The sequence below is a fragment of the Bombina bombina genome, chromosome 4 (genome assembly GCF_027579735.1).
Source record: "Bombina bombina isolate aBomBom1 chromosome 4, aBomBom1.pri, whole genome shotgun sequence".
Taxonomy (NCBI): Eukaryota; Metazoa; Chordata; class Amphibia; order Anura; family Bombinatoridae; genus Bombina; species Bombina bombina.
In genome coordinates, this window is record NC_069502.1 from 84,181,627 (window position 1) to 84,194,135 (window position 12,509).

Sequence of the window (12,509 nt, forward strand, 5' to 3'; positions counted from 1 at the left end):
GGTGGATATTCTTGACTCCACACTCTTAAATTTGTTTTCTTTCATACAGGTGGTGAGAGTCTACGATCCATTACTACTGGGAATTACTCTTCCTGGCCACTAGGAGGAGGCAAAGACTCCCAAGCCCAAAGAGCTTTATTAAAACCCTCCCGCCTTACTGGATACTAGTCTAATCATTTCCTCCGCTGGAAGAATGTGAAGAATGAAGATGTTCCTGATTTTCTTCTGTGAGAGTGGTTCACAGACTGATTTTAGGCCAGTTTCCCCTCAGAGTGCAGGGTTTGTTAGAGGCATGTAATGGGAGTTTGGGGTAGTAACACATTTTTTTCACCTTATGGGAATTGGTCAGAAGCCATTCACAGGTGACGCAGGGACCTGTCCTTTGCTTTCTCCTATTGGATCATAAATATACTCCTATTCTATATCTTCTGTTGTAATTTTCAGCATGGTTTTCTCCAGTAGTAGGTGCCTCTGGGTAAGTACTCTTTTTGTTTATGGGGCACTGCATCAGCCTATTATTTGTTTTATATATTTATATAGCCTTGGGACATTTTTATTATAATATAGTTTGTTAGATTCTCTTTTTGGCTATATTCCCCTTTAAAAAAAATTAAGTCCGTTTTTTTGTGTGTGTCTGCCTGTTGTTTTTTTTAGTTTACACGCATAGGGCAGTCAGGATAGAGCACATCTGCTTCTCTCGATTGCACGTGTCAGTTTTTTTTTGGGCGCACAGGTTAGTTTAGGCGTGCTATTTTGCCTTATCTTAGTCGTGTCGTGTGTTGAGTCTGTGCTGCATTTTGATGCGTTATCCTCTTTTGAAATGTCGGATTAGTGCTCTTCGGCATTGTAAGTTTTTTTTTTTGTTTTTTTTTACAGCTACTATTGGATGGGGGTAGGTTTTTCCTTGATTCAAGAGCTCTTTTTTTGGGAATATAACCTTATGTTTATGTAATCTTCTTTTGTAGTTTTCTGATATTATGGAGCCTTCTGATTCTGTCCCTAAATCTACTTCAGAAGCTGGGTCATCTGAACATTTTCCTGCCTATGTTAAGTGTCGTTATTGTAAACTTGCTGAGGTTTTACAATTATGTAATGCGTGTTTTAAATGTTTTTATGCATTCTGACAAGTCTAAAGCTGCACTTGCTTCTAAAGGTATTTGTGCTCCTTCTGTTTGTTCCTTACATGGGAGTTCTTCAGATTTTGCACCTGGAGTTAAACTTCATTCACTCCACAGTATCAAAAATGTTGGTAGCTTTGCTGCCTTCTAGTAAGCGTAAAAGGTCAGTTCATAATTTACTTTCTACTAGCTCTAAGCCTGTTGAGGTTAATGTTTCTGTTCCTCAATCTGCTAAGTCCTCAGAGGGAGGTGTTTTCTCTAATGATCAGAAGTCTCCCCCTGATTCAGAATCATCTTGTTTTTTGTTTGTTTAACATATTCATTCACTTTTAAAGGAGATTTGTCTTACTTTAGAGGTTAAAAATTCAAAGGTAGCGGAGGATAAGTCTGTTAATCATCTAAATTTAATTTTTAAACTTGTGGATGAATCTCCACGGGTTATTTATATTCCTGATGCTGTATTTAAGATAGTCTCTAGGGAATGGTTTAAACCAGGTAATCCTTTTAATCCCTCAGCAAGGTTTACATTTTGTTATCCTTTGCCGGCTTCTAATGTGGAACTTAGGGATATTTTCTTTTCTACCCTTGCTAACTGTTCTACTAGACTCCACCCTCTTATTTTCTGGTGATGGTTGATTTATCTTTTGCACATCTTTTTTTCCCTGCTCCTATTATTTTCCTTCTATTTCTTTTTCTACCTTTCTTACTTGGCTATACATCAGACTAGTTTCCAGTAAGGTGGGAGGGGTTTTATAGAGCACTTGGGTTTCTTTGAATCGTTGCCTCCTCCTAGTGGCCCGGAAGAGTAATTCCCAGGAGTAATGGATTGTGGAATCTTACCACCATGAAATAAATTAATTTATCAGGTAAACATAATTTGTGTTTTTTTTGTTTTCGTTAAATGGACAGTCCAAAAAAACTTTCATGATTCAGATAGGGCATGTAATTTTAAACAACTTTCTCCAACATAGGTGTGTCCGGTCCACGGCGTCATCCTTACTTGTGGGATATTCTCTTCCCCAACAGGAAATGGCAAAGAGCCCAGCAAAGCTGGTCACATGATCCCTCCTAGGCTCCGCCTACCCCAGTCATTCTCTTTGCCGTTGTACAGGCAACATCTCCACGGAGATGGCTTAGAGTTTTTTAGTGTTTAACTGTAGTTTTTATTATTCAATCAAGAGTTTGTTATTTTGAAATAGTGCTGGTATGTACTATTTACTCAGAAACAGAAAAGTGATGAAGAATTCTGTTTGTATGAGGAAAATGATTTTAGCAACCGTCACTAAAATCCATGGCTGTTCCACACAGGACTGTTGAGAGCAATTAACTTCAGTTGGGGGAACAGTGAGCAGTCTCTTGCTGCTTGAGGTATGACACATTCTAACAAGACGATGTAATGCTGGAAGCTGTCATTTTCCCTATGGGATCCGGTAAGCCATGTTTATTACGATCGTAAATAAGGGCTTCACAAGGGCTTATTAAGACTGTAGACTTTTTCTGGGCTAAATCGATTCATTATTAAATACATATTTAGCCTTGAGGAATCATTTTATCTGGGTATTTTGATATAATAATATCGGCAGGCACTGTTTTAGACACCTTATTCTTTAGGGGCTTTCCCAAAGCATAGGCAGAGCCTCATTTTCGCGCCGGTGTTGCGCACTTGTTTTTGAGAGGCATGGCATGCAGTCGCATGTGAGAGGAGCTCTGATACTTAGAAAAGACTTTCTGAAGGCGTCATTTGGTATCGTATTCCCCTTTGGGCTTGGTTGGGTCTCAGCAAAGCAGATACCAGGGACTGTAAAGGGGTTAAAGTTCAAAACTGCTCCGGTTCCGTTATTTTAAGGGTTAAAGCTTCCAAATTTGGTGTGCAATACTTTTAAGGCTTTAAGACACTGTGGTGAAAATTTGGTGAATTTTGAACAATTCCTTCATGTTTTTTCGCAATTGCAGTAATAAAGTGTGTTCAGTTTAAAATTTAAAGTGACAGTAACGGTTTTATTTTAAAACGTTTTTTGTACCTTGTTATCAAGTTTATGCCTGTTTAACATGTCTGAACTACCAGATAGACTGTGTTCTGAATGTGGGGAAGCCAGAATTCCTATTCATTTAAATAAATGTGATTTATGTGACAATGACAATGATGCCCAAGATGATTCCTCAAGTGAGGGGAGTAAGCATGGTACTGCATCATTCCCTCCTTCGTCTACACGAGTCTTGCCCACTCAGGAGGCCCCTAGTACATCTAGCGCGCCAATACTCCTTACTATGCAACAATTAACGGCTGTAATGGATAATTCTGTCAAAAACATTTTAGCCAAAATGAACACTTATCAGCGTAAGCGCGACTGCTCTGTTTTAGATACTGAAGAGCATGACGACGCTGATAATAATATTTCTGAAGGGCCCCTAACCCAGTCTGATGGGGCCAGGGAGGTTTTGTCTGAGGGAGAAATTACTGATTCAGGGAACATTTCTCAACAAGCTGAACCTGATGTGATTACATTTAAATTTAAGTTGGAACATCTCCGCATTCTGCTTAAGGAGGTATTATCCACTCTGGATGATTGTGACAAGTTGGTCATCCCAGAGAAACTATGTAAAATGGACAAGTTCCTAGAGGTGCCGGGGCTCCCAGATGCTTTTCCTATACCCAAGCGGGTGGCGGACATTGTTAATAAAGAATGGGAAAGGCCCGGTATTCCTTTCGTCCCTCCCCCCATATTTAAAAAATTGTTTCCTATGGTCGACCCCAGAAAGGACTTATGGCAGACAGTCCCCAAGGTCGAGGGAGCGGTTTCCACTTTAAACAAACGCACCACTATACCCATAGAGGATAGTTGTGCTTTCAAAGATCCTATGGATAAAAAATTAGAAGGTTTGCTTAAAAAGATGTTTGTTCAGCAGGGTTACCTTCTACAACCAATTTCATGCATTGTCCCTGTCGCTACAGCCGCATGTTTCTGGTTCGATGAGCTGATAAAGGCGGTTGATAGTGATTCTCCTCCTTATGAGGAGATTATGGACAGAATCAATGCTCTCAAATTGGCTAATTCTTTCACCCTAGACGCCACTTTGCAATTGGCTAGGTTAGCGGCTAAGAATTCTGGGTTTGCTATTGTGGCGCGCAGAGCGCTTTGGTTGAAATCTTGGTCGGCTGATGCGTCTTCCAAGAACAAGCTACTTAACATTCCTTTCAAGGGGAAAACGCTGTTTGGCCCTGACTTGAAAGAGATTATCTCTGATATCACTGGGGGTAAGGGCCACGCCCTTCCTCAGGATCGGCCTTTCAAGGCAAAAAATAAACCTAATTTTCGTCCCTTTCGTAGAAACGGACCAGCCCAAAGTGCTACGTCCTCTAAGCAAGAGGGTAATACTTCTCAAGCCAAGCCAGCTTGGAGACCAATGCAAGGCTGGAACAAGGGAAAGCAGGCCAAGAAACCTGCCACTGCTACCAAGACAGCATGAAATGTTGGCCCCCGATCCGGGACCGGATCTGGTGGGGGGCAGACTCTCTCTCTTCGCTCAGGCTTGGGCAAGAGATGTTCTGGATCCTTGGGCGCTAGAAATAGTCTCCCAAGGTTATCTTCTGGAATTCAAGGGACTTCCCCCAAGGGGGAGGTTCCACAGGTCTCAGTTGTCTTCAGACCACATAAAACGACAGGCATTCTTACATTGTGTAGAAGACCTGTTAAAAATGGGAGTGATTCATCCTGTTCCATTAAGAGAACAAGGGATGGGGTTCTACTCCAATCTGTTCATAGTTCCCAAAAAAGAGGGAACGTTCAGACCAATCTTAGATCTCAAGATCTTAAACAAGTTTCTCAAGGTTCCATCGTTCAAGATGGAAACCATTCGAACTATTCTTCCTTCCATCCAGGAAGGTCAATTCATGACCACGGTGGATTTAAAGGATGCGTATCTACATATTCCTATCCACAAGGAACATCATCGGTTCCTAAGGTTCGCATTCCTGGACAAGCATTACCAGTTCGTGGCGCTTCCTTTCGGATTAGCCACTGCTCCAAGGATTTTCACAAAGGTACTAGGGTCCCTTCTAGCTGTGCTAAGACCAAGGGGCATTTCTGTAGTACCTTACTTGGACGACATTCTGATTCAAGCGTCGTCCCTTCCTCAAGCAAAGGCTCACACGGACATTGTCCTGGCCTTTCTCAGATCTCACGGATGGAAAGTGAACGTGGAAAAGAGTTCTCTATCTCCGTCAACAAGGGTTCCCTTCTTGGGAACAATAATAGACTCCTTAGAAATGAGGATTTTTCTGACAGAGGCCAGAAAAACAAAACTTCTAGACTCTTGTCGGATACTTCATTCCGTTCCTCTTCCTTCCATAGCTCAGTGCATGGAAGTGATCGGGTTGATGGTGGCGGCAATGGACATAGTTCCTTTTGCGCGCATTCATCTAAGACCATTACAACTGTGCATGCTCAGTCAGTGGAATGGGGACTATACAGACTTGTCTCCGAAGATACAAGTAAATCAGAGGACCAGAGACTCACTCCGTTGGTGGCTGTCCCTGGACAACCTGTCACAAGGGATGACATTCCGCAGACCAGAGTGGGTCATTGTCACGACCGACGCCAGTCTGATGGGCTGGGGCGCGGTCTGGGGATCCCTGAAAGCTCAGGGTCTTTGGTCTCGGGAAGAATCTCTTCTACCGATAAATATTCTGGAACTGAGAGCGATATTCAATGCTCTCAAGGCTTGGCCTCAGCTAGCGAGGGCCAAGTTCATACGGTTTCAATCAGACAACATGACAACTGTTGCGTACATCAACCATCAGGGGGGAACAAGGAGTTCCCTAGCGATGGAAGAAGTGACCAAAATCATTCTATGGGCGGAGTCTCACTCCTGCCACCTGTCTGCTATCCACATCCCAGGAGTGGAAAATTGGGAAGCGGATTTTCTGAGTCGTCAGACATTACATCCGGGGGAGTGGGAACTCCATCCGGAAATCTTTGCCCAAGTCACTCAGCTGTGGGGCATTCCAGACATGGATCTGATGGCCTCTCGTCAGAACTTCAAAGTTCCTTGCTACGGGTCCAGATCCAGGGATCCCAAGGCGGCTCTAGTGGATGCACTAGTAGCACCTTGGACCTTCAAACTAGCTTATGTGTTCCCGCCGTTTCCTCTCATCCCCAGGCTGGTAGCCAGGATCAATCAGGAGAGGGCGTCGGTGATCTTGATAGCTCCTGCGTGGCCACGCAGGACTTGGTATGCAGATCTGGTGAATATGTCATCGGCTCCACCTTGGAAGCTACCTTTGAGACGAGACCTGCTTGTTCAGGGTCCGTTCGAACATCCGAATCTGGTTTCACTCCAGCTGACTGCTTGGAGATTGAACGCTTGATCTTATCGAAGCGAGGGTTCTCAGATTCTGTTATCGATACTCTTGTTCAGGCCAGAAAGCCTGTAACTAGAAAGATTTACCACAAAATTTGGAAAAAATATATCTGTTGGTGTGAATCTAAAGGATTCCCTTGGGACAAGGTTAAGATTCCTAAGATTTTATCCTTCCTTCAAGAAGGATTGGAAAAAGGATTATCTGCAAGTTCCCTGAAGGGACAGATTTCTGCCTTGTCTGTGTTACTTCACAAAAAGCTGGCAGCTGTGCCAGATGTTCAAGCTTTTGTTCAGGCTCTGGTTAGAATTAAGCCTGTTTACAAACCTTTGACTCCTCCTTGGAGTCTCAATTTAGTTCTTTCAGTTCTTCAGGGGGTTCCGTTTGAACCCTTACATTCCGTTGATATTAAGTTATTATCTTGGAAAGTTTTATTTTTAGTTGCAATTTCTTCTGCTAGAAGAGTTTCAGAATTATCTGCTCTGCAGTGTTCTCCTCCTTATCTGGTGTTCCATGCAGATAAGGTGGTTTTACGTACTAAACCTGGTTTTCTTCCAAAAGTTGTTTCTAACAAAAACATTAACCAGGAGATTATCGTACCTTCTCTGTGTCCGAAACCAGTTTCAAAGAAGGAACGTTTGTTGCACAATTTGGATGTTGTTCGCGCTCTAAAATTCTATTTAGATGCTACAAAGGATTTTAGACAAACATCTTCCTTGTTTGTTGTTTATTCCGGTAAAAGGAGAGGTCAAAAAGCAACTTCTACCTCTCTCTCTTTGTGGATTAAAAGCATCATCAGATTGGCTTACGAGACTGCCGGACGGCAGCCTCCCGAAAGAATCACAGCTCATTCCACTAGGGCTGTGGCTTCCACATGGGCCTTCAAGAACGAGGCTTCTGTTGATCAGATATGTAGGGCAGCGACTTGGTCTTCACTGCACACTTTTACCAAATTTTACAAGTTTGATACTTTTGCTTCTTCTGAGGCTATTTTTGGGAGAAAGGTTTTGCAAGCCGTGGTGCCTTCCATTTAGGTGACCTGATTTGCTCCCTCCCTTCATCCGTGTCCTAAAGCTTTGGTATTGGTTCCCACAAGTAAGGATGACGCCGTGGACCGGACACACCTATGTTGGAGAAAACAGAATTTATGTTTACCTGATAAATTACTTTCTCCAACGGTGTGTCCGGTCCACGGCCCGCCCTGGTTTTTTTAATCAGGTCTGATATTTTATTTTCTTTAACTACAGTCACCACGGTACCATATGGTTTCTCCTATGCAAATATTCCTCCTTAACGTCGGTCGAATGACTGGGGTAGGCGGAGCCTAGGAGGGATCATGTGACCAGCTTTGCTGGGCTCTTTGCCATTTCCTGTTGGGGAAGAGAATATCCCACAAGTAAGGATGACGCCGTGGACCGGACACACCGTTGGAGAAAGTAATTTATCAGGTAAACATAAATTCTGTTTTCCACTTTTACTTTTATCCCCAATTTTGCTTTTTTCTCTTGGTATTCTTAGTTGAAAGCTAAACCTAGGAGCTTCATATGCTAATTTCTTAGACCTTGAAGGCCGCCTCTAAACTAAAAGCAGTTTGATCGTTTTTCACCACTAGAGGGCATTAGTTCATGTGTTTCATATAGATAACCTTGAGCTCATGCTCGTGAATTTACCATGGAGATTGCTCTGATTGGCTAAAATGCAAGTCTGTCAAAATAACTGAAATAAGGGGGCAGTCTGCTTGAGGCTTAGATACAAGGTAATTACAGAGGTAAAACGTGTATAATTATAACTGTGTTGGTTATGCAAAACTGGGGAATTGATAATTAAGGGATTTATCTATCTTTTAAAACAACAAAAATTCTGGTGTTGACTACCCCTTTCAATAATATTGTTAGTGTGTATATATATATATATATATATATGTATGTATATATATATATATGTGTGTGTGTGTGTGTGTGTGTATATATGTGTGTGTGTGTGTGTGTGTGTGTGTGTATATATATATATATATATATACACACACACACACACACACATCATTGTTTGGCAGTCATGATCTCTGGTTTTACAACTACTTTTTTTTTATTTTTAACAACCGTGTTTGCTACAGGTATCAGCCAGAGCAGGATCTCCCATTGGCTGCTGCAACAAGGGTCTGACTTAAGTGAACAGAAAAAAAGAGCATTTTACCGATGGTATCAGCTGGAAAAAACAAATCCTGGTAAATGTCAAGGAATTCTAATTCATGTGTGATTTATTTAAAAGAGTGACTGTGCTTCTGAGTCTTTTTGTGCCAGTAAAGTGCCTATGTTCCTACATATTGTAGTATCTTCATTGTGTTATCTCTCGTAGTAAACAAAATACCCTGTTCATGTTTTAAATGTTTGAACACCTTTCTCATTAAGTTTGTTATCATGACACTGTTTGTAAAGTACATAGTTATTTGCATTTATCACAAATTCTTAGCTTTTGTAAGCCTGCATTTCTGTAACTCATTTGAAAGTGTTGTAACGTTAAAGAACAAGGTACATTATTTAGAAAATAATTCTGCAATATAGATTTGCTAGCCATCTACCAATTTCTCCTTTTCCAAAACACAGTTGGCAAAGTATTTTTTTTCTTCTTCTTTTGATATCTAACTTTATTTTTTTAAGTATAAGGTTTATAATCCATCAAGTTTTTAAACTTTTTACCATACTAATGTAATTTAATCTTTGCAAAACAGTGGTGGTTTCATGCAGTATTTACATGTATTTTTCAGTTATAATACTGTACCCTGTATGGGTGATTCTTCCATTAAGAACCTTGTGGAAAGTAGGTCTGGATTAGCTATGATGAAGGCTTTTTTCCGGTACCTTTCTCAGGTTAAAAAGAGTAAACCCCAAAAAAGGTATCCGCTAAATACAAGCAATCTTACATTTTGCAAAAAAATAAAATTCTCAGATGTTGGTAAATCTTTTTTTGGAAATTTTAAGAGAACCAAGAAGGGTCCCTAAAACCGAGGATGTCTGACATTGCAACTGTTCCTAGCCAAACATCTTTGTTATCTTTCAGGTAAGATAAAGTTCTTTAACCCCTAAGTGTCCAGAGCCCTTTTCCATTTGTTGACCATTTGAGACCAGGGCTAATTTTACATTTCTGCGGTGTTTGTGTTTAGCCGTAATTTTCCTCTTACTCATTTACTGTACCCACACATATTATATACTGTTTTTCTCACCATAAATTGGACTTTCTAAAGATACCATTATTTTCATCATATCTTATAATTTACTATAAAAAAAATATATAAAATATGATGAAAAAATGGAAAAAACACACTTTTCTAAATTTGACCCACAAAATCTGTTACTCATCTACAACCACCAAAAAACACCCATGCTAACTAGTTTCTAAATGTTGTCCTGAGTTTAGAAATACCCAATGTTTACATGTTCTTTCCTTTTTTGCAAGTTATAGGGCAATAAGTACAAGTAGCACTTTGCTATTTCCAAACCTTTTTTTTTTTTTTTTTTTTTTCCCCAAAATTAGTGATAGTTTCATTGGAACACTGATATCTGTCAGGAATTCCTGAATAACCCTTCATGTATATATATTTTTTAGTAGACAACCCAAAGTATTGATTTCGGCCCATTTTGGTATATTTTATGCCACCATTTCACCGCCAAATACAATCAAATAAAAAAAAAAAACATTCTCTTTTTTACAAACTTTTTCACAATTTTAGGTTTCTCGCTGAAATGATTTACAAACAGCTTGTGCAATTATGGCACAAATGGTTGTAAATGCTTCTCTGGGATCCCCTTTGTTCAGAAATAGCAGACATATATGGCTTTGGCATTGCTTTTTTGTAATTAGAAGGCCGCTAAATGCTGCTGCCCATCAAACGTGTATTATGCCCAGCAGTGAAGCACTACCCCGCAGTGGTCCCCTCTGCATCGGTGGATAAAAAAGGGAATTGCAGTGATCCCTTCCAGCGCTTCAAACCCCAGAGGACGTATCAGGCACGTCCTTGGTCATTAACGGACACCCAAATGAGGACGTGCCTGTTCACCCCATTAACATTCACCGTCTAAGGGTGCTCTGGGATCCCTCTTATTTCTACATGTAACCTTTTTTCTTTATATATATTTTTTTTAATTCTCTCCTCTGCAATATGACCTGTTCTTTTCCTTACTTGGGCACTTTGACGGGTTGGCAAATATTAGATATTATACTCTGGTCATCCTATATGGTGTTTTTTATTATTATTATTTGGCTGGTGCAACTGATTTTTCATTTTTCAAATTCACCTTTGTTATATCTAATGCCGTAATATTGCAGTCATAAATTTGTCAGGTTTCATTTGGCTATTACCACAGTTGGGCAAATACATGAGCTGCATTGGCTATTCTGTAGTTCATTATATCTGGTTTTACATGAAGTCAAATAAGTTCTTCAACCAGTACCTGAATCCTTACAGAAGGTGGTATCTGAGTATCATGTTTATTTAGATATTTTCTATCTTTGTGTACTGATAAAAATAACAAACAAATACAAAAAAAAAAAACTCATGATCGGGAAACGTACTTTCATATTTAATTTCTTCATGTGTATCTCAGCAGAAAACCAGATTCGAGCAGCCTGTTAGGTTACTTCTTAGTTAGAACAGACATTAAGAAGAATGTGTGCTAACAACAATTATGATTTCTCATTGAAATCATGAAAACACCTAGTTAAAGGGACATTAAACACTAAATAAATGCTAGATGTAATGGCACATTCAAAGAAAAGACTAGTCTAAGAATAACATACAGGTGTGTTTTTTAAAGTTTCTTTAGTTGTTTAAATTTTGACAAAATAAGTGTAAAGTTTTAGGGACTATAAAACAATGAGAGCTGCCATGTTGTAACTTAAGTTACTTTCTGTGCTGTGGCCAATTAGTGACAGTTCTAAATAAGTCACTAGTGTATGCTGCCAATGGCAGAAATGGAAGTGCAGAAAACTATTATATTCCACACAAACAGGAACTGAAAAGCTCACAATTTCAGAATTGAATTACATAAAAAGGGGACAAAATAAATCATGAAAGTATATTGCAAAAAATGTTTTTATATACAATTTATCATTTTATTTTACCATCTCAAAGTGTTTAATGTCCCTTTTGAGAGTAGGGTAACCCCCAATTCTTTGGCAACTGAAGCAAACATCTCTTCTTTGGACGTATGAAGGTCACCTCATGCATATCAGAAGTGTTATAAGTTGGATTATGTGCGTCTGCAATATCCAGATATAGCAGTAAAGTTATGTATTATATATGAAATAAAAAAAAAAAGTATAATTTGATCTTTCGTTGCATCTGTTTTTTTATTGTTCTGCCTGCCCACATTTGTATTTTACTTGTTTGGTATTTCTTCCTGGTGAGTGCTGCTCAGGTGAGCCAAGATAAATAGATTAAGTTGTGCCTCAGCTCTTTAAAGGGGCACTGAACCCACATTTTTTTCTTTCATGATTCAGGTAAAGCATGACATTTTAATCAACTTTCTAATTTACTCATATTATCAATTTTTCTTCGTTTGCTTGCTATCTTTATTTTAAAAGCAGGAATGTAAATCATAGCAGCCAGCCCATTTTAGGTTCAGCACCATGGATAGCACTTGCTTATTGGAGGCTTACATTTACCCACCAATAAACAAGCGTAACCCAGGTTCTCAACCAAAAATGGTCCAGCTCCTATGCATCACATTCCTGCTTTTTAAATAAAGATAGCAAGAAAATGAAGAAAAATTGATAATAGGAGTAAATTAGAAAGTTGCTTAAAATTGCATGCTCTTTCTGAATCATGAAAGAAAAAAATTGTGTTTAGTGTCCCTTTAAGCACTCGCCAAGCATCTCTTCTATTCCTCTTTAAAGGGAAGTGGTCTTATAGCCACCTGATAATCTGAGGTTTTAAGAGTTGTGATTCATGAATTTTTTTTTCCCATTTCAGTTTGCCCAAAATTTTACTAAGATAAAAGCTCCCTTTTGTTTGAACAGCAGAAACAGTAGATAAA

The 12,509-nt window shown here is 39.6% G+C and overlaps 1 protein-coding gene across 1 annotated transcript in view; it reads left to right on the forward strand.

Moving 5' to 3' along the window:
* The window catches only part of HMBOX1 (homeobox containing 1), a 397,982-nt gene that overhangs the window by 253,188 nt on the left and 132,285 nt on the right, over nt 1–12,509 (forward strand). Inside the window, exon 5 of the mRNA XM_053709533.1 lies at nt 8,591–8,701. Coding sequence (XP_053565508.1) covers nt 8,591–8,701 — 111 coding nt within the window. The remainder of the gene's footprint in view (nt 1–8,590; nt 8,702–12,509) is intronic.